General features: G+C 44.7%; 2 protein-coding genes across 5 annotated transcripts in view; both read left to right on the forward strand.

Annotated features, from left to right (window-relative positions):
- Window positions 1-240: 240 nt before the first annotated feature.
- myclb (MYCL proto-oncogene, bHLH transcription factor b) lies at window positions 241-4944 on the forward strand. Of its 2 annotated transcripts, none has more exons than XM_085446449.1 (3): window positions 241-483; window positions 1384-2068; window positions 3880-4944. In XM_085446449.1, the coding sequence occupies exons 2-3, from the start codon at window positions 1432-1434 to the stop codon at window positions 4659-4661; spliced, it is 1419 nt and encodes a 472-aa protein (XP_085302575.1). In that variant the 5' UTR covers window positions 241-483; window positions 1384-1431; the 3' UTR covers window positions 4662-4944. The 2 variants fall into 2 exon arrangements, with proteins under 2 accessions (XP_085302575.1, XP_085302574.1); XM_085446448.1 differs by having other exon boundaries at window positions 1387-2068.
- A 2757-nt stretch (window positions 4945-7701) lies between these two features.
- trit1 (tRNA isopentenyltransferase 1) overlaps window positions 7702-20730 on the forward strand; it is a 48797-nt gene continuing 35768 nt past the window's right edge. For 2 of the 3 annotated variants that reach the window (XM_085446073.1, XM_085446075.1), the window contains exon 1: window positions 7703-8183. In XM_085446073.1, coding sequence (XP_085302199.1) covers window positions 8025-8183 — 159 coding nt within the window. In that variant the 5' untranslated portion in view covers window positions 7703-8024. Of the gene's footprint in view, window positions 8184-20730 lie in introns of all 3 variants that reach the window. The other variant, XM_085446074.1, reaches the window with a different exon arrangement.

Raw genomic sequence — 20730 nt, forward strand, 5'->3', positions numbered from 1 at the left:
TACGTGTGCGTAATTATTGCAAAAGCAGCGCGCTGTCACCTTACGAAATCTGTGTCATAACACTCAGCTCGCACTCTCGCTTTTGCGCTCCGGGCTGTTATTTTTCAGTGTGCTGCACCTTTAAACGGCGGGCGTGGCTCTCCTACTACGACCCGCCTCTTATGCAGAATAGCCAAGAGTCCTTCCCCCGGATCATATAGTGCAGCAGTCTGCAAAGAAAGTGACCACAGCCGAAGCCTATCCAGCCCTCTGAGCGGTGGGACCGCGACCAAACGGACTCGTTCACCCTCGGTGACTGTTTACCACCTGAGAGAGACACCGAGCGCAGCAGCAGAGGGAGGGAGGGACGCTCAATTTGGGAGCAGATTGCTTGTAAAGGAATCACTGTTGCTGCTTTTTCTGTGTTTTTTTTTTTTCTTAGTGGTGTAATTACGCACAGCGGATCCATGAAGACGCAGACAGGTTTTTCACTTTGGGCACCAGGTAAAAAAAAAACTCCTCACAGCTGACACCCAAACGCACACGTGGATGGTTTAGATAATAAGTGAACCGCTCAAAGTTTTTATTTTAATTTTATTCGGAGAGGGGTGTGTACTGGGGGTTTGACGAATGGAAAAGCCGCATCTCCAGCGCGCCCGCTGCTTAATTAACTGATCGGCTTTTTAGACGCAGCTGAATTCCTTGAGCTTGATAAGGAGTCGAGCCGAGGAGGAGCCAAATAAAGTGCTTTACGCGCGGCTCTCCGGTCTGAGCAGCCTCACCGGGAGTACCGGGGCTGCTACCTGCTGCCTGTCTGTCCAATTAATCTATTTTCAGTCCCATTTTAATCGCCTTGTTTTCTGCTGAGCAGTCAGCGGAACACCCCCGCCCCTCCCTTCAGTATCCTACTACTAAAACAGTGTTATGTAATGAGACAGTTGCGAAACTTTGAACTTCTCAACAGCTGCAGCAAGACTGGTGTTCTGGTTTTGGTTTGTTTTTGTTGTTTAAACCTTGCGGCATGTGAGCGGAGAATCTTTATGCCTGAAAGTCAGTGTCTTCACCTCCACTACCACTCTCTCCAAATACTGTCTTATGAAGTCTTTACCGATTTGCAAACAAGGTTCTAGTGATTTAAGTCATCTGTTACACCTTCTTTTTTTAAGGTGGAGGTTTATTTCCTCAAAGGCAGGTCGCTGTTTACGAGGATAAACTGCATCATTATCTAACAGGCAGCGATGCATGAAAATAGATGCATTATGCATTTACCACAGGGTCGGACCCCCCGCCCCCCCAATAAATAAACAAATGATTAAAAACAAAATACGCACAGCGGTGTTATTATTTCTGATGCGAATGAGGCTCAGTTCTGATCCAGCTGTCGGCTCTGTGTGTGTGTCTCAGCAGACAGCGGGAACAGGGAGTGATTCACCCCGCTGCCTCCAGCCACCCATGCCGGGCATTAGCTCCACCGCGCCTCGTTATGAAAACTGGGACATGGACCACCTCGACCACTACCAACATTATTTCTACGACGACCACGACCCGGACGAGGATTTCTTCAAGTCCACTGCGCCCAGCGAGGACATATGGAAGAAATTCGAGCTTGTGCCGACCCCGCCCATGTCCCCTATCCGGGCGGTGGAAGGGTCGGGCAGGGTCGGACTGCTCTACCCGTCTCTCGGAGACAAGCTGGAGTGGGTGTCCCAGTTCTTGGGGCAGGAGGATGAGCAGCAGCATCAGCAGGATGTGCCGTGCAAGCTGGCTACGACCGGCGACTCGTTCGGGAACCTAAGCTCTATCATAATCCAGGACTGCATGTGGAGCGGCTTCTCGGCCGGACAGCAGCTGGAGAGAGTTGTAGGGGAGCGGTACTCTGCCTGTCCCGGGACCGGAGTGGCCGCTAAAGTCGCAGCCGGGTCCGCTGTCACCTCCCCCGGGAGGGTGCAGAGTGGCCCCGGTGACACTGTTGCCCTCGGCGGCTTGGCTGCGGACTGCGTGGACCCCACCGCGGTTCTCACGTTCCCGATAACAGGCGGATGCAAGAAACAAGTGTCTTCTGGTTCCGAATCACAGAGCGACTCTTCAGGTCAGTAACAGGTGAAGCGCACTGATGTACAGCGTGAATGGTAGCTCTTTCTCTGTGCAGTTGTGTGTCACAGTGACGTTGAACAGGTAGTTCAGTGGCCATAGTTACTTGTTCTGTTTCCACCACATCCCTGTCTCTCTCTCTCACACACACACACACACACACACACACACACACACACACACACACACACACACACACACAGTACTTAACACACTGGAACTTCCAGACCCGCCCAGTCATGTTTTATTTAAGTCTCCTTCATTTGTTTGCTTGGATCAGTGACTTTTAGGTATTTTGTTTTTGAACTTAGTCATTTTTATTACATTTTTATTGCTTTGGTCAGCCATCTTGGCAGTAATGGCTGGCATGGCACATGATGGTGACTGCATTGCGTTACCTTTGGTGCATGCAACACATGCTTGAAGCCCAGAGAGCGACACACCCATCCAAACATCTGCTGCTTGGCAGGGATCCAGCAGACCAGCTGCTACTTCTCCCTGCTCCTCTCCTCCAGTCTGACTTATGATAACAATATTCTCTCTGCCGGCTCTCCCTGACCTCAAATTTGACATGAATTCAATAAAGAACACTTATTATTGGAACTTTATGTAACTGGGAGGGATTGAGAAGCCCCCCCCCCCCCCCCCCACACACACACACACACACACCTTAGTTATTCTGTCTCGCCTAAATTTTCCCTGAGACAAGACCTACTTTTTCCCAATTTTGTATTTTTTTTTTTTCCCCACTCCCCCGAACCCATGTGATCGAGTCTGGTATGTGGGCTGCCATGTGATGTCGAGCTCGGAGCGTGTGTGGAATGCCACAAAGGGAACTTGTTGCTGCATTCCTCCGCTCAACAGGCTCCGGCGCCAATTGTGTTGGGGGGTGTATTTGGGCCGAGCCAGCCCGGGCTGTGAATAGGAGCAGTGGGGGATTAGCCCGTTCAGGAGGGTTCAGGCTGGGCCTGCACAGTCCTTTTTTTTTTTTTTTTTTTTTTTTTTTTTTTTGGACAGTGTTGAGCATTTCATGGAGAGACAGGGGCTCTGAGAGGAGGAGAATGAGCCAGCCCGGGAAACAGATGTGTGTTTAAGCTTCAGTAAAGAGCTATTATAGGGTTACTCTGGAGAGTCCGTCCTGTATACTTTTGTAATATGAGACTTGAGACTTGCTTTTCACATGAGTGCTGCTGAGGATAATAGCTGGGGTCGCCTTACTCCCAGCTTTGTGTCTGTCCCCTCTTCTTGCTGTGATCTTAGTTACTTAAGAGTGTGTTTTAATCTATAAGAGTGCTGAAAGTCTCCTGGGAGTCTACTCGATTTGCGGGAATGGAGTCAAAATTTTTATTTTATTTTATTTATTTATTTCTTTTAAACCCTGTTTCCACTCTAGTAAATAGAGGAACAAATGGGTTTCGCAGCGCTGGATATTAGTCGGCTCATTTTAACAAGTTGAAGAAGCACCTGAGTGCTTCACAGCCTAACCTGTCTCTCCCTCTCATGCTCACTCTGTGCACATGAATGAAGAGGGGGAATTTCCACTCAGGGAGCTGAACTAATGCAGTGATGATTCAGAGCCTTGGTGAGAGTGTGTGAGTGAGGGAGATCATGCAGGTTTCGCGAGGCTCTGTGAATATCTTTTTCGCAGAAGCATTTAATTGGCCTGAGGAGGCGGGAGGCTAGAGCGAGCGTGTCAGTCAGGCTGCTCACCTCAGCTGGCATTTTAAGTCTTAAACGCTTCACTCTGTGTCTTTCTTCTCTTTGGACACACATTTATCCAGTTTCTTACCTTTTTATTTTCCCCTTCAGATGATGATGATGATGACAAAGATGAGGATGAAGAGGAGATTGATGTGGTCACGGTGGAGCACAAGCAGCAGCGTAAACCTCGCCGACTGGTCAACACCCGCAAGCCAGTGACCATCACAGTACGAGCTGACCCCTTCGACCCCGGCATGAAGCGTTTCCACATCTCAATCCACCAACAGCAGCACAACTACGCCGCTCCCTCCCCGGACACTCTGCCGACAGCACCCGAGCCGCCGCGGAAGAGGGTTCGGCAGGAGAACGCATCGGCTCAGGTGACGCCGCCGCCTCCCCAGAACTCTAGTTCCCACCAGCCCCGGCCCGGCCACGCACCAGTGAATTTGGACAGCAGAAACCCTCACATGACCGTGGCCAGGTCGGAGTCACCTAACCTCAGTGCCTCCTCTCCTACCTCCTCCGCCTCGCCGTCATCTCCTTCATCCTCCTCATCTCACCCCCAGAGATCCCCTTCAAAGCCCCCCTCCTTCTTGCACCTCTCCAGCCCGCAGTCGTCCGACTGCGAGGACACCGACAAGCGCAAGGCGCACAACTTTCTCGAGCGCAAGCGGCGGAACGACCTGCGCTCACGTTTTCTGTCGTTGCGGGACGAGATCCCGGGCTTGGCGGACTGCCCCAAGACTCCCAAGGTGGCCATCCTGACCCGAGCCACTGAGTACCTGCAGCAGCTGCACGCCAGCGACCGGCAGAAGGCTCAGGAGAGGAAGCAGCTGAAAGCCCGGCAGCTGCAGCTGCTGCAGAGGCTGGCGCAGCTTAAGCGCTCCTGAATCTGACCCGGCACCTCACACGTACACTCACAGGACTGAACGGGACTCTGTGAGGATGAAAAAACACTAATGTTCACTTGGAATAGTGCGGGTGGATTTCATTTTTTTTTTTCCTTTTCTTTTGTTTGTTTTGTGGTTTGCACATTAGCTTCTGAGTGACTGACGAGGCCACAAGCAGTCATGACAGCAAGCTTAGGGACTGGTGATCACACGGGGGTATCTGTGGATTGGTGTATGCGTGGGCTTTCAGTTTTAGGTTTGTCCAGCCCCCCCCCCCCCCCCCCCCCCAAGCCCACACTGTCGCTTGTTACGGCCTGCCGCGTTTGTTTGACGAAACTGCCGCGACTGTGTCGTTAACTGCTGCACCACCTCCTCGATTATGACAGACTCTTGTTGCGCTTGCACAGCTGCGACGTCCCCCCCCTGAAATGTCTTTGTGTACTTTCCATCACATGGCCTCCAAGTTCTTGATATCCAACATGTTGACCCTTTGTTTTTCTTTTTATCTGTCATTGTCCTCAAATCTCTTTCCCTTTCTTGTTTTCTTCACACTACTTCTAACCTCTGGCCAGCCAGAGACGCGGAGCAGTGTTATCATGTCCGTCTCGAGCAGATGAAGTCCCGACTCCTCTGCCTGCAGGTTCCAGATTGCAGCTTTCGGTGTCTTACCCCCTCAATCGTCAGACGTTTCAAAAGCATCGGCTTTGCCCTTCTGTTTCGTTGCGTTATTTGGAGAAGATACAAATTTAGCAAAAATCCCAAGAATGTTCCCGCCTGTCTTTTCGTATTGTGCCATGGAGACCAGCCAGAAGATGAATGTCAGCATCCCTTAGTTAACTAAGAGAATCTTTTAGGACCTGATTTGAAATCTTTGTCCCCCCCCCCCTCAAAAAATGCCTGTAGATGAAGCCCACTGAGGTTCAGCTGTATGTTTTTTCATCTTGCTGTCTCATGAAGTCTTTTTTTTTTTTTTTCCTGTTTTTTGCATTGATGTAATGCCTTTAGAAGCCTTTCAGTGTATGTAGACTGTCCAGTTGGATGTTATGTATATAGTACACTTCCTGTACAGTCCCTTCCAAACCAAAACCAGAGCTGTCTACTATACTCGCCCTAGTTGGTTTTTTGTTTTTTGGCTCAAGCTTGCTGGCTTTTCAGAGACAACTCAAAGCTTCTATTTTTGTTAATAAAATGATTATTAAAAGGAAAAAAAAGTAAAAATAAAACACTTTGAACGTTGATCACACTAGTCACTTTGTCACAATGTTTTTCATTTGTTACTGTTTTCAGAGCCTCCTTGTTTTCATACTTGTGTGTTTCTGGGGTTTCTTCATTTGTTTAAATAATAAATCAGACCAGTCAGAAGTTTTTATACTATATTTTCCTACCAAGTTGTGTTTCAGTGTGAGCTAATGACTGTTTTTTGGTTAATCGCAGTGGACTGGGCTTTATTGGTGGTTTATGTGCTGAAAGTTGTGTATCTTGATTGGATACCCCACCACAAACAATTCAATCACTATAGCTGTAACGCTCTTAGATCTAGTGCAGGTGTTATGGATGGTGTGTGGACTTAAGAGGATCTACTGATGAAACTTTCGGCTGTGTGTAGCCTTGATGTCGATGCTTTCTGCTTTTTCTTTTTCTTTTTTGTGCAAGCCTGGTGGTGCCTGTTGTCCTGTAAGCCATGCAATAGGACACTGTAGCCCCGGATCGAGTACTGTAAACGATGAGTTTTATTTCCAGCTTCACTCGCTCTCAGGAAAATCCATGTAGACTGCAGCTTTCGTATCATGGCTGTAGACTGTGCTTTTGGAAGGGGGGGTAACCTGTTATTATGCTGTTTGTAACAACCTCAGGAGCCACCACAGATGGGAGAAAGTGAGCTTTAAGAGCAGGAGATGAATGGATTTGGTTGAAGAATTGTGTGCTTTCCCCCCCCGCTTCCTCCTTAATGCTCATTAATTCAGCACAAACCACCAGTAAACCCAGTCAGGTTTTTCCCCCAGCAGGGTACACCCATGACAGTGGTTTACATAGTAGTAGTTGTTGTTGTTGTTGTTGTTTTTGTTTCGTTTGTTTGTTTGCTTGTCTCTCTCCCCCCCCCCCCATGTGTGATGGTCACTGGTTTCTGCTGTAGCACAGTCATAGTAGCAGTGAATTCGTTTTTTTTTTGTTTTGTTTTTTTTTGTTTGTTTTTTTTTGGGACCTTGTCTCAGCACTTTTCTTTTTCCTGTACCTCATAAGCCTCAGTGTATGAAGAGTAAGTCAGAAAAGTAAATAAATTCCATGGTTTGACTTCATAAATCAATCATTTGTCTCTCTTTCTTGAGTATATCACAGAAATCAGACAATCAACAGCAGAAACGGGAAACCTATTTGCCAGTCAGTGTTGTTGCACTGACGTATGCGCACGCAGTAGCGCTTCACAACATAGTCAGCTGGGAAAAAAAAAAACCTGAATGGCCATGGGGAGGTCTTATCAGCAGGAAAAGCTGCAAAATTTGAGAAAAATAGAATTAAAAGTCCAAAATTTATGACATCCTTCACATTTTCCAAAGCTGTCTAGTGGGCCAATTCTGGCCCTCAGGCCTTGTATTTGACACCCTTTCTTTAAAGTTTTATTCTGGGGGTAAAGCTGTAAGATTTTTGAAAAGCTTTTCCTTTTGTGAGGTACAAACAGCATTGCAGTTTTCATAATTTTGGACTTCTACACCACCACAACAGGCTTAAAATGAAACAAGGATTCAATTAAAGTGCAGATTTGCACTTAAGCAGAGATAAAAGATCCTAGGGTAATTTGTGAACCCACAATATGAGCTCGACATGTGCAGCATCCAATTCTATTACACACAGACACTGTGAATGAGTGAACACAATCCCCCCACTCCTCATCCAGTGTTTCTTCTATGCGGTCTCCAGGGTAACTCTTGGTAGCATCTTCACCATGGCAATAAACATCTTTGCTCACTACTGCAGAGCGCTGGCAGTTTCCATAGAAACAGTGCCAACTATGCGGTTAAATGTATCTGCAAAAAGCATCGCACGGGTACCCTGAATGTAGCAACGAGCGATCTGATTGGTGCAAAAATACAGCATCAAAGCCATCTACCGTTATGATAACTTGGTTGCTGGTTAATTCGGAACTGGACGGAACCGGTTACTGCCAGTAAAACCGTTTAATCCAGTCAATTTAATTTATACCAGCGACAAGACTGAACCAGTATAGTAGTAGTAATGATAATAATAATAATAATAATGTTACAGCAGTAACGGCTCCCCGTTGCTCGGCAACAGAACCCTCCTCCTGTCTCCTGTGCTCACAGCGCATGCGCGCGGTCGTCAGCTGGGCGCCGATGACGCAGCATCATGGCGGCTTCCACTCTGAGCGTGCAGGGTGCTCTGCGGAGAGCAATGGTCCCGTCTTTAGTAGTGATTTTGGGAGCTACCGGCACCGGCAAGTCTAAGCTAGCGATCGAGATCGGAAAACGGCTTCAGGGGGAAATAATCAGCGCCGACTCCATGCAGGTAGGAACACGAGGGAATGCGCAGGGAGTCCTTGACATGGCAGCCATTATGCTTTACATGACCCTCCGGTTGTTGAAATATTTGGAGAAAGGGAGAGCAAAACGTGAAAATAAATAAATAAATAAGGTAGATCCGAATTCAGAGAAGCAGCACGTCATGTAAGGTGGTGCTGACTAATAGAGAAGACGTAGAAGGCCAGATCAGTGCGCGAGATAGCAGACAATAGGAAAATAAAACGTCAAGACGTAAAATATGAAACTTCGTCAGACGGTCATTATAGCATAGTTTAACAGATGTAACGCTTACCTTAGAGGTCTTCGAGCAGCGGAGGGGTAAGTGTTTCAAAATTTGTCTGATCTGCTTTAGCTTTGGTTTGTAGCACCCACAGACTGTATATAAAAGATGGACGCAACCACCTTGATGTTGGTTTCTGGTTGCATTTTAAAACATCAGTGTTGGTACTTTGGCCCTTTTTGGAGGCAAACTTGACCGTATTTATTCTTCTATGGCTGAAGTGCACTGTCATCAGCTAAAGCTAGCAAGCGTAGTTAGCATAAACTGTGCAGGTGCAAACACAAAAACCTGCTAATTCAAGCTTATTAGCAGGTAGTAGCATTTCACCAAAGCTAGGTGCAAATCTGTCAGTTCTTTTCTGCCTCACATACCTCCTCTGAAGTTGCTCTGAAAGTTGAGATTGTCTACAGAGAAACCAAAAGTTTCTTCATAGCCACTGTCACAATTTTGTAGCTGAATTTGAGAATGAGTTGGTTTTGGAGCCAACTTTAGATCATTAGAGGAGCTGTAGTTTTCTGAGGTTAGCTCTTGGTTGTTGGATGGTATTATTCAGTAACATAAAATACATATACATATGGATCTCTGTATTATCAAGCATGAAAAATACATATAGGAAGTGCTTAATAGATGTCAGGACTTCACTCAACTATCACCATTTTTAGTGAGGTGTTCATTTTTACTCATTTATTTGCAATAAATAAGTAAAAATAAAAATCATACTTGTGTAGCAGTGAAGACTATGGTAGAGAAAGACTTGTCAGAGTGATATCTTTGGTTGGAACCTGTGCAGTGTTGCACAGCGTAAGCATGAATATAGATGAGTCACACCTGCAAGCCAAATCTGGCCAAATTTCTGACCAGGCACCAGAAAGTTTTGTCCCTCCTTGCTGCAGCAGCAACTTTACTGCACCTTCAAGCTAACAAGCTAGCTATCAGAGGATAACATCAAAAATGAAAAATGCTAATGGAGGCAGTCAACCTTAAGAGAGTTGGGAGACAGAGTAGTTTGTTTCATCATTTGGAATACACACCAGCACCCATAAAAAGTTATTGGTGTAGCTAAGGAGTGAGGAGTTTAAAGCGGAACTTGTACAAAGTGTGTCATTTGAAGTGGAGACGATAGGTTAAGGTAACACTTAAATATCATCTGGTTATTTACTGAATTCATTTTAATCTGATGTGACCTCAATATAGACTAATCAATGTTACGTCATTATAACTAAAAAAAGTAAAAACAAATATTATTTATAAGAGCAGAGCTACAGATTAAAAATGTCCAAGGCGAAGCGGTCAAAAGTCTGGCTGTACTTCACAGCAAAATATGCAAACTCAGCAGCCTGCAACAAGTGCTTTAAGCTGATACTGTGATACTGTCAAAGGAGGTAACACCTCAAATCTGATGAGACACCTGGCTACGCATAGCGTTTTTTTTAAAAGCCGAGAAATGCACCATATTTGATAGCTTGCTGTGAGACCTCACACCAAGCACATCTACTGCAGGTGTGGTCCCTGTTATCGGACCCAGAGTTAGCAACATCCCCCAAGAACCCGAAGAGTACAGTCCTGGCCCCTAGTCCTGCCAGTGTAGCAGAAATGATGACGGATGATGATGGCAGCAGCAGCCGTTCTTCTCTGCGTGAGTAGCTTAATGTTGTTCGTGTGTAATTTACGTTGAGTAGGCTAACCACGTTATTACATTAACGCATGTAAGGTGAACTAGCAAACACCGTCGTAGTTACATGCGGCTGTCTTCTTGTTTGATGGCAGATACTCCCTTCACCCTGGCCAAAAAGGCTAAAATGACCAAAGAAAAAGTGGAAAACAGTTAAACATGAGAGGTTTTTGGACAAAGTTTGTGTTTTTTCCATTGTTTAAGCACTGCTTCCAGCCAAGAGTGATGCCATATATGCCCCATAGCTGCAGAAAAGGCTAACATTGTTATCTTTTTACAAAAAACAGCTGAACATGAGAGGTTTTTGGACCAATTTTGTGTTCTCCATTCTTTAAGCACCGGTTTGAGCACCGTTTAAGCACCGGCACCGTTTCAAAAGTACCGGTTTGGCACCGGTATCAGATAAAACCTAAACGATACTAGAGATGGCACGATACCACTTTTTTATGTCCGATACCGATACCGATATCATAAATTTGGATATCTGCCGATACCGATATGAATCCGATATAGTGTTTTTTAATCAACAAAACTGTTTTTTAAATATCTTGCTGCATTTTGTATAAGTTCATACTGAAGTTTAAAACAACTACACTAAAGCTATTCTGTTATACCTGTATGCAAAAAAAAAAAATTTTTCATAGTTCAGCAATACTGATCAATCTAATAAACTTAAACCTACACCATCCTCCCTATTCTGGTATTTTAAAGAGTACTTAGCGTAAATATTAAGCAACCTAACTAATAGGGTTCCAACTCCCAGCAACAACAAAAATAAATAAATAAAAAATAGGGAACCACCCCTCACGCTCCACCTCATGATGCTTAATCGACGTAATCAACCTTAATTTGATGCAGTGTGAAAAAAAAATGCACAGAAATCAATTATTTTTCAAGAAATATTAAATAGATTCAACATCTTTCTTCAACAAAATTGCAGACTGCACAGATGGTACCTTCCCAAAGGGAAAAAGTACTATAGCTTACTAGGGTATATATATTAGACTTAATAGTTACTATATACAGTAATTGACTTCTATTCATTTTACATCAAATTAAAACTTTGGGTGTCAGATAATTATTTATTAAAAGCTAGACATTTTAAATGAGAATAAGAAAGAAAAGTATGTCTTTGTGCCCCCTTTTCCCTGTTAATGCCCTATCGGCCCCCCTGGCTAAACTTTGCTAGATCCGCCCCTGCACAGTTACCAGCGTCAGCTACGTAGAAAAAGATCCTCGAGTAGAAAGTAATAATAAATAAATTCTAACAACAGCTTATCAAGCTTAAATGTGCTGCTGTTGTTCAGCCGCTGGTTTCCTCTTTCTGGTGCAAAGTGGGCCAAAAGCAAACTAGAGACACGGACTCGCGACAGAAAAGCCGATCAGCTGATCGTTAAGCAGTTTCACCATTGAAGTAGCAGCAGGAGAGCGAGAGGCAGTCGCTTGTTAAGCTTAACGCAGGAATGCTTTACAAACATTCAGAGATGGACTTACACACTTGCTTTACTTCTCTCGGGATAACTTTGTCGGAGATGAAATGCCGGGTTGCTAGCGAAGCTCCACATGCTATCCAGACCACCGACAGGTCCGGCATGCCACAGCTGCTCTATCACGTGATGCATACTGCTCCGACGTGCTAACGTTCTGAGGTGAGTTACGGCGTGTTGCAAGTTTTGTGAGGTGCTTTCGTTATATTTAATGGATCGGATTACATTTTTTTTATTTTTCTCCGATATCCGATCCAGTAATTTAGGTCAGTATCGGACCGATACCGATACGTAATATTGGATCGGTCCATCTCTAAACGATACCCAGCCCTACATAACAGTCAGATAAGTCAAAATTTACTCAGCTCATTCTTCTTGCTTCCTCCACTTCCGTACCATTGATTCATTAATGTTGAATTCTCTCGCAGCTGCTCTATTCCCGTGTGGTTGCAGTATGTTAATAACTAACCTTGTAATGTGGATGGATTACTGTATCTCAGTTGTTCTCCTGACTGAAGTTTGGGCCATTTACAGCATCCTGCCATGCGATTGCATTTGTCCATAACCCTCGGGAACCGTCACGGTACAGCTTCCTAGCTTACCCAAGTTCTACTAAAACATTTTTTGACAGATTTTTGAGCGCCGTGTACCACATAAAATCGGTTTGAGGTCAGTAAGTACAACCAGAATGCGAATTTGCCTTATAATCTAGTGCACCAGATTATAAGGCGCACTGTTGATTTTTGAGAAAATTAAAGGGTGATATTGCAAGTTTATTATTTTCTAGTGATTTTGAAGTTTGTTTAATCTTAAGGTTGAATGGAGATTTGTAGAAATGAGTGCAAGGACACAATTAAAGAGTGACTGTTATTCTTTTACATCAGGAAATGCTCCACACACACTATGAGTGGCTGTCGTGTTCAGGCTTATATGTCCAGGTGGCAGCCTACTTGCAGAACTGTAATCGCATTGCATGCATTTTATTGACTTGGTGGCGTCGTGGAAAAGCAGCTGTTTTTGCTGACTGCTTTAACCTTTATGTGGACTGCATTGTACGTGAGTAGACTGAGCCGGATTTGCATTTTCAGGAAAATTGAAGCGTGTCAGAAAGTTGTTTTATGCCAACCTCTGATTCAGTTAGTCATCCATCCATTTTCTTAATTGCTTATCAGGGTCGTAGGGAAGGAGGGGACTGGACCCTATCCCAGCTGTCATAGGGCGAGAGGCGAGGCACTCCCTGGAAAGGTCACCAGTCTGTTGCAGTGCTGGTGTGAGTCTCATGAGTTTGCCAGCCTTTCTCCAACGTGGCTTTAAGACTGTTGTTCTGTTGGTGTCTTTCATGGTTAATACAGTCAGTATCACAGCATTGTATACTACACAGATATACCTGTTCACTCGAGTTGTTAAACTTCAAGCAGAGTAAAGGTTTGGTGGAGGTAGGGGTCAGGTAGAGGTTACAGGCTGTGTCAGTTTTAGGGAAATGAATGTAAATGAGTGCAATGTTCTCTGCAGCGATGGAGGCACGCCTCTTTGTGCGTGTCTCTGTGTCAAAGCAGTGACATTTAAAATCTCTCACACTTGTGTCATCCCCTCACCTCTCTCTCAGCCCCACCCTGCCGTTTGGTTCCCAGGCTCTGTTACCACAGCAACCAGAAAGGCACATTCACTTCTCACAGAGAAAGCTGGGTGCTGGTTTGAGTCTGGTTCATGTTATAGAACAGAAATGCACAGAGGGGGGAAAAAAAAATCCAGCTATCCACAGATGCCGGTGTCCTGCGGGGCTTTCTCTTATTTGGTAACTAATCACATCTTCCATCACCTTCCTTCCCCAACCCCCGTCTACCTGCTTCTTGATGTGCATTGTCCTTGAGAGCGTCTGTCCCTGTGGGGAGTTGCCTCTTCCAGCAGTCACCTGGTATTGGGCAAACTGGGTTACACTAATAACATTTCAGCCCAGAATATCTCGGCAACCAGCGGCCCTGGTTGGAGAGAAATTGTGGCCTAGTTACAGCACAGCAGCCCCGTCCGCAGCCTCCTTACAGTATCTGGCCTTGTTGCCTCCTGTCAGTGTGTGTGACAGCGAGAGAAAGCCGGAGAGACACGCAGACACGGAGCGAGTGAGAAAGTGGCTGCTTATGTGAGAATGGGGCTGTGTATAGGCTAGAGCTGGCCTGTGTTGTCTTTGGGATAGGAAACAGTCTGGGCTTGTTTGGGAGAAAGCAGCATTGTGCTGAGCTGGTGCATATTCAGCGCCGTGCTACGCCGGGCCCGGCAGCTGAGAGTGAATGGGCACGCTGTGGCCACTGGGAAGTGCCTATTGTCCCGTGGAGAATCGGTTCCCACACTCCCTAACACTCCTATTGTGTTCCTTCACCCCCCCTCTCCTTCCCTCCCGACCACAGCCCCGGCCCCCAGCCCACAGTTCATTGGACATGCAGGGGGATATTATTCACTCATTAAACGAACATGCTATCCATGGCAAACGCACAAGTGGCTCGCTGTACTGTCACTGAATGAGGCTCTGACGAGCAGCGTAAACCCTCGGTTCCCAAAGTGGGGTCCAGGGACCAGCAGAGGTCCTTCAGTAAGAGCATTTGGAATTGGAACAACTGATTTTAAGTTTCACAGCCTTCATTGTTCCTGTCATCGCACCGGGTGTCTGCAAGTCTGAGCTGTGTTAAATAGGCAGTTATTTAAAGCTCCTGATGGTGCACAGAGAGAGAACCTCAGGTGCACATGTTCACTATTAGATTATTCCGGAACTGGGTTAGTAGTTGCATTACAGCATATCTTTAGCTAAATTTAACTGGACTTGATGCCCTTTTGCGTTTAATTTTCTGTAATTCCTTTTCTTGTACTGGTTGCAGAGATTAGATTGTACCATTTTTCTCCTTTTCCTTTTCTCTCCAATTTACAGGTTTCATTGACCTTTGATTCAAGTAAAGGTTCAATTAAAAAGGTCTTTGGGGGGGACTTAAGTTTGGCTGTTTTAATTTGATCATTGATCCACTGTGGCAAGGGGATGTGTATGTGTGCACACATGGTTTCCTAAATTAAATTTGAAAAAAAAAAAAAAGCTCTTTATAACAGAACCTTTATCTGCAAATTCTTTATTTATCAGGTAATTTGTGATAAATAAATGGTGATGCAGTGCTGGCTGGTAGTCTTTATTCTTCTCTGCAGTGCCAGGTGAGCTTTTGTTCAGCCACACATGAACCAGTTCCCCAGCTGATGTTATGTCTGGTTCCACTTGCATGTCCTCCAGTTGGAGCAAGTCTCCAGAACTGAAGTCGTCAGTAGCTGCAGTACAAAGCAGTGGAGCTGGAGCTCGTCCCACATTGAGACGATACACTCTCAATACAGCGGATTGTTCACTAGTAAATTTGTCACGAATGGCGTCCTTCTCTCTGACTGGGGGAAAATGGAAAATAAAAATGCATAAATGAGCAGCCAGAGTGACAGATCCACTCAGGCTGCTGTTACTGGTGACGCAAACGGCAAATCTTTGATCAGTTGTACATTCTCGGGAGGCTGCTGAAGGATGCGACTTAATGGAGGTGGTCATGGGGGAAAACTGTCACACAAAGATTCTCTTTGAGGGAGGGATGACTCCCAAATAAATCCGAAGCACCGTTTGACCAGATTTAAGTCCTGAACTCAGATTTCATTGAGAATTTTTGGACTCAGCTGGCATCAGTTTGAGTTGAAAAAGGCAGCCTGCAGTTTGATGTTTTGTCAAGGTTTTTCGAATCTCATTGTTTTGTGTGTTCTCATTGTTCTGTGATTTGTGGATGTTTGTGTGTACAGCTGTTTAAGGGGATTGAACCGAAGGCCTTTGTTCCTTTGTGGGGTTGACTGGTTCCAACTTAACAGCAGCCTCCTTGTAAATAGTGGCGTCCACAGATGGTTGAGTAGCAGATTGTCGCCAACTGCCCTTGATTCCTTCGAATACACATCCAGGCAGCGTCGTGCTCCGAGTAAGAGTTTAGGTAATAATGTTGCTCTAGTCTTCGGTGTATGAATGAGATTGTGAAAAGGCAGACTGTGCAGACGTTTCCCTCTAGAGAGGAGAGATGTGTTCACGCACTGCCGCCGCGCTGATTGGACATGATGCAGAATTTGGTTGGCTCAGACGAGCTTTTGATGAGCTGCGACAGACGGACATTTGTTAATCAAGCATCACCTTGAGAGAGAGGATGATTTGTCAGGGCATCGCTTACTTACTGACAGTGCTTTGCAAGACATTATTGTTAATAACAAACTGTTGAAAGGTACTCTGTGGATCCCTCACTTTATTTGCCACTGCCCATATTTTCAGTTGTGATTCAGGTTTGTGATATCTGATAGTTTGGGCTTCTTGTACAACAAACACATGGGATATTTTGTTTTCCCAAGAAAATTTCAGGACATCAGCAAATTTTAAGAGACATCTGAGACATAAGTGGAAAATTGTGGATGAGCGTGTCTGTAAAGACCCAACAAGGATCCAAACTAAGAAACGTATGAGCCTGTTGTGTTGTTTTTGCAGACACATGCAGATAGTAGGGAAACAGGTCAAGACAGTTTCAAAAGACTGGTGGCAGGTAGAGCAGCTCGTTGTTGTCATAAAGCTGTAGTTAAGTGCTGTCTTTGTTGGGTATTAAGAGTTGTCCACTCAGGAAGCAGAAGTCCGGATGGATGCAGTGAATGAGGGCATGCGGATGGTTGTTGTTCCAAAAGAAGATGGTAGGGTTAGGGCGCGATGGAGGCAGATGATCTGCTGTAGCAGCCCCTGAAGCTAGTAGCTGACAGAAGTATTGGTAGTAGTAGAAGAAGACCACCTAAGTACAAACATGCAAAACCAGCAATACAGTTTTGTTAATACTTCAAATTCAAAGTTTGTGCACATCTTGCGATATTTTCTCATGCTTTTGTTTATTTCCCACTTTTTTGTGCCAAGGAGACCAAGAACTCCACTCAATTAAAAAAAAAAAAAAAAACGAAACAAAAGTTATAATGACCGACCTGTTTGAAAGGCTTTCGGCTCTTCGTCACACGCTAGCAAAATGGAACAGATGACGCAATAGTTAAATGCCAAGCCCTGCACACGGGTAAATATGAAGATCAGTCAGCAGCGGTTGCATCCGCTCAGATTAGATCAGATTGTTTTTTGTTTGTGTGAACAGATTTTTCTCGCTTACTCACAGTCGCACGTTGAATGGATTTACTAACAACATATTCATCTCCAGGAACAGCGTAAAAGCACAGCGCTGGACTGTGTGAAAGGCGTGCCTCGCAGGGGTGGGGATGGGGTCGATTTACAACAGGTCGTGCACATGCGCGCCGTATATCTTGTGACCCTTCGCTTTATTCGCGTCTGAAAGAAGGTGCCGCTGTGTTTCTCTTAAGGACTGCATGAGCGGCGAATGGGTGGATGATTTGTCAGGCTTACTCATCTGCTGCCGAATGCGAAAAATGGGCCCGAGCAGCGGGAAAGCTGCCTTGTGTCATCGTGGCTCTTATACTCCTATGAAAGTGGAGGAGGAGGGGGGGGGGGGGTCTTTTGTAGTGAAAAACACCAAAGGGCTTATTTGCCTTTTTAAGTTGTAAATTTAGAACGTGATGGTTGTGTCGCTGTGATTTCACTCCTGTGAGGCAGCTTGCTCGTTCACAGGCTATGCTTATTACCGGCCAGAGCTTGTTACACTCACACACACGCTACACATGCATGCTACGCACAGAGGCATGGTGCTTGTCTACACATCAGACACATCCTACACTCTTATATCCCTCTAATTCTCAAGCAGTCATCCCTTCCTCCCCCTCCTTCGCTCTCATTGTGCGTGTCTCTCTCTGTGTGTCTGCCGAGCCTGTGACCTGTCTGGGCTTTGACAGATCGGTGTGCATTGGAACTTAGGCAATGCTTCCTCCCACATCCAGTTTATTATGTACCTTTAGAAGTAATCTAAGCCAGTGTAGCAGAGCTCTAGAAAAACAACACAAAACTGACAAACTCCTATTTTGTGTGTCTCTGTGTGTGTGTAAGTGAATTGCAGTCTGCGGGTGTGGTGATGCGGTCAGGCACAGTCAGGCAGCATGGGAGAGGAGGATAGCAGGATGGAGGAAGAGGAAGAGAGGGGGCGGTGGGGCTACGCCATGAATGATTTATTAGTCTGGCATTACTGGGCCATTCCCCACAGAGAGACAGAGGAGAGGAAGATGGAGGGATAAATTGTTGAAGGATGGTGCCTTGAGGGGAAGGAAGGAAAGAAGGGGTAGAAAGAGAATGGGCAGTATTCATTTGTGAGCGTAACCGAGGAAAGGATTCCTGGAGACAGAGCTTACAGTCTATGTGCCGGAGCATGTGCCGCGGCCTCGGGGAGGCTGAACCGTGCCATTATCGACAGCTTCCCTCTGACCACGCTGTTGGTTTTTGATCAAAGCTTTCAGTATTTTAGTATTAAATGTTTAGCACGCTGTCGCTTTGCTGTTTGAGCGCTGCGGTGTGATTTAAATCATCATCGTGGGCTCGCTGAAATCGGAGCTCATGAAATACAAACTGCAGCACAAACACAGATTAGATCTGCGTTTGATTTGCAAAAACACTCGTGTGTTACTAAATAACATGTGTTGATCAGACGGTGTCCAATAGAGCAGGGCGATATGGCCAAAAATATTTATCACGATATATATTTGAAAATTTGCGATAACGATATAACTGACGATATAATTGATGCGAGACAAAATACAACTCCACAACATTACTAGCGCAAAAAGACAACCTTCCATTTATTTTCACGTAAACAAGAAGCTGGTTTTTATGTACATTAAAGCTTTATAAAAATGTAACAGTGCAAATGCAAATTCCTTGCTGAAAGTTTAACCCAAAGGCATTTCCAGTAGAAATGGGCTGACATATCCTGAGCATAACCATGTATAATATCCACTGAAGTTAAAAAGAGGTGCTTTGCAACATTAAACTGCAGTGTGCAGTACGCATTTTTCGGACCATAAGGTACACGGGATTATAAGGCACATTAAGCGAAACAAAGCAGTCAGATAAATCAAACTTTATTAAACTCATTCTTCTTGCTTCCTCCACTTCTGTACCATTGATTCATTAATGTTGAATTCTCTGGCAGCTGAGCTATTCCCATGTTGTTGCAGTATATTAATGACTAACCTCGTATTGTGGATGGATTATCTCAGTTGTTCTCCTGACTGAAGTTTACAGCATCCTGCCATGCGATTGCATTTGTCTCTAACCATGAGGAACCTTCACGTTAACTTTTATAAGTGGAAAAGTGTTAGTGTTCGTCCTCCAGCTTCACTGTTTATGTTATGCTAACATAGCTGTGTCGCTAGCGATCACGTAGCACATCATTATATACCAGCTAGCCCAACTTCAGTAACCCTACAAACGTCACTGCTGTTTAGTTTCCTGTCTTCATTTATGTTGGAAGTGATAGCAGAGCTGTACGTTTGAATTTTTTCAGAAATCTCTCAGTCAGAACATGCTATATCATGCTTAGGTAACTAGCGAAACTAGCGAGCTAACTTCCGCTAGCTTCCTGCTAACTTCTAACTCCGTTAAATGTAATAACTTTTGTTTTCATGGATGCCTGGAAGTTAAACTTTATAGTTACACCTGGTAAAGCAGCAATGCTGATCGTTTTATTAAAGATCAAAGAATTTAGACAGTTTTCAACTCTCAGTGATGCTGCAGTGTTGTTTGACCTGAAGTCAAATATACGGAGTTTGGGACCCAGATTACTCCCAGATTTAAGAGCATCTTAGTCCGACAAACACGACAATAACAACGGCCGCTTGCATGTTCTGCAAAAAAATGTGCTTTGTTGTGTATCTGACAGACAAACACCAAACCAGTTCCACATCACGGAAGTTGCACCATTTTTACAAACCAACAATCGGCCATGTGCGTATGAAAACAAAGGCACTGCGCATGCGCGTTTTACTCCCATTCTATCGCGATATTTCATTTTCCTATCGTTGCCTAACATTATACCGGTATTACCGTGAACGGTATAATATGGCCCAGCCCTAGTGTCCAATAGTTTTTTTGTTTTTTTTTAAGCAACATATGGTATTGATGTGACGAGTTATCATTTTCTTTTTTTGTAAAATGTAACATTTATAAGCCTCTCACTGGGACTATGAGCATGAACGTGCATCACTTAAATGTCATTTAGACTTTTGCGAACTTTAATTATAGCCTAAGGATTATGAGATTACACCAATCAGCCACAACATTAAAATCCACGCCTACCTTGCACAGTAGTGCAGGTCCCCTTAATGTGCCTAGAAGAGATCTGGACTCATGGTAGTACCCTGTGGGTTGTGGGGTGGGGCATGTTGGTCATATTCTTTCAGCCGTTCTTGGACATGTTTTTTTTTGACTGGACTTTACTTTGTTTTGGAGCCAGGTGCAGAATAAAATACATCTTCTATTACTTAAAACTTCTGTTTAATTGAAAACGGGATGAAAATAACAGATTAAAAGTTTAAACTGAGAAGTTTGACTGCTGTTTGAAAAATATGTGCTTGCTTTGAATTCAGTGGTAGCAACATAGTTCAGAAAATTTGGAACCGGGCAGCAAATTGTTGCAGAAACAGTGCAATGGTTAAAAACTGCTTGTGTCATCTCACAACTAGGATTGGATATGAAAACATACAAATTGCATTATTGGTGTCTTTCAGGCAGTTTGGTAGTTTAGTTGTGACACACACATATGGCGCTGTCAATTAACAGCATTTACCATAAATCCAAAGCACATCCATACAGGGGATGATGATGATTTGAGTGACGAGCTCTTTGCCCTCTACTGCGTCAGGCTTTTGAATTTTATGGTCTGTTATCTCTGGTATGTCTGGCTTTTAAAGGATTTTTTTACATTGAGACTACATCCGGGAAATTTTAAGCAGCGCGTTGTATGGAACAGCTGTGATTGGCACATCATCAGATAGTAATTTAAGGTGCGATTCATATGCTTTTGCTTTGTGGAGTATACAGTTTCTGTATCTGTGGCTCGCATTCACCAGATAAAAGCTGCGGGCCTCTCAACTTGCGCAGCTCCAGTCATTGTTAGTGGGAGAT

Source organism: Copadichromis virginalis, linkage group LG22, assembly GCF_057382275.1.
Source record: "Copadichromis virginalis isolate Kocher_CV1m ecotype Utaka linkage group LG22, C_Virginalis_male_GT1.1, whole genome shotgun sequence".
Taxonomy (NCBI): domain Eukaryota; kingdom Metazoa; phylum Chordata; class Actinopteri; order Cichliformes; family Cichlidae; genus Copadichromis; species Copadichromis virginalis.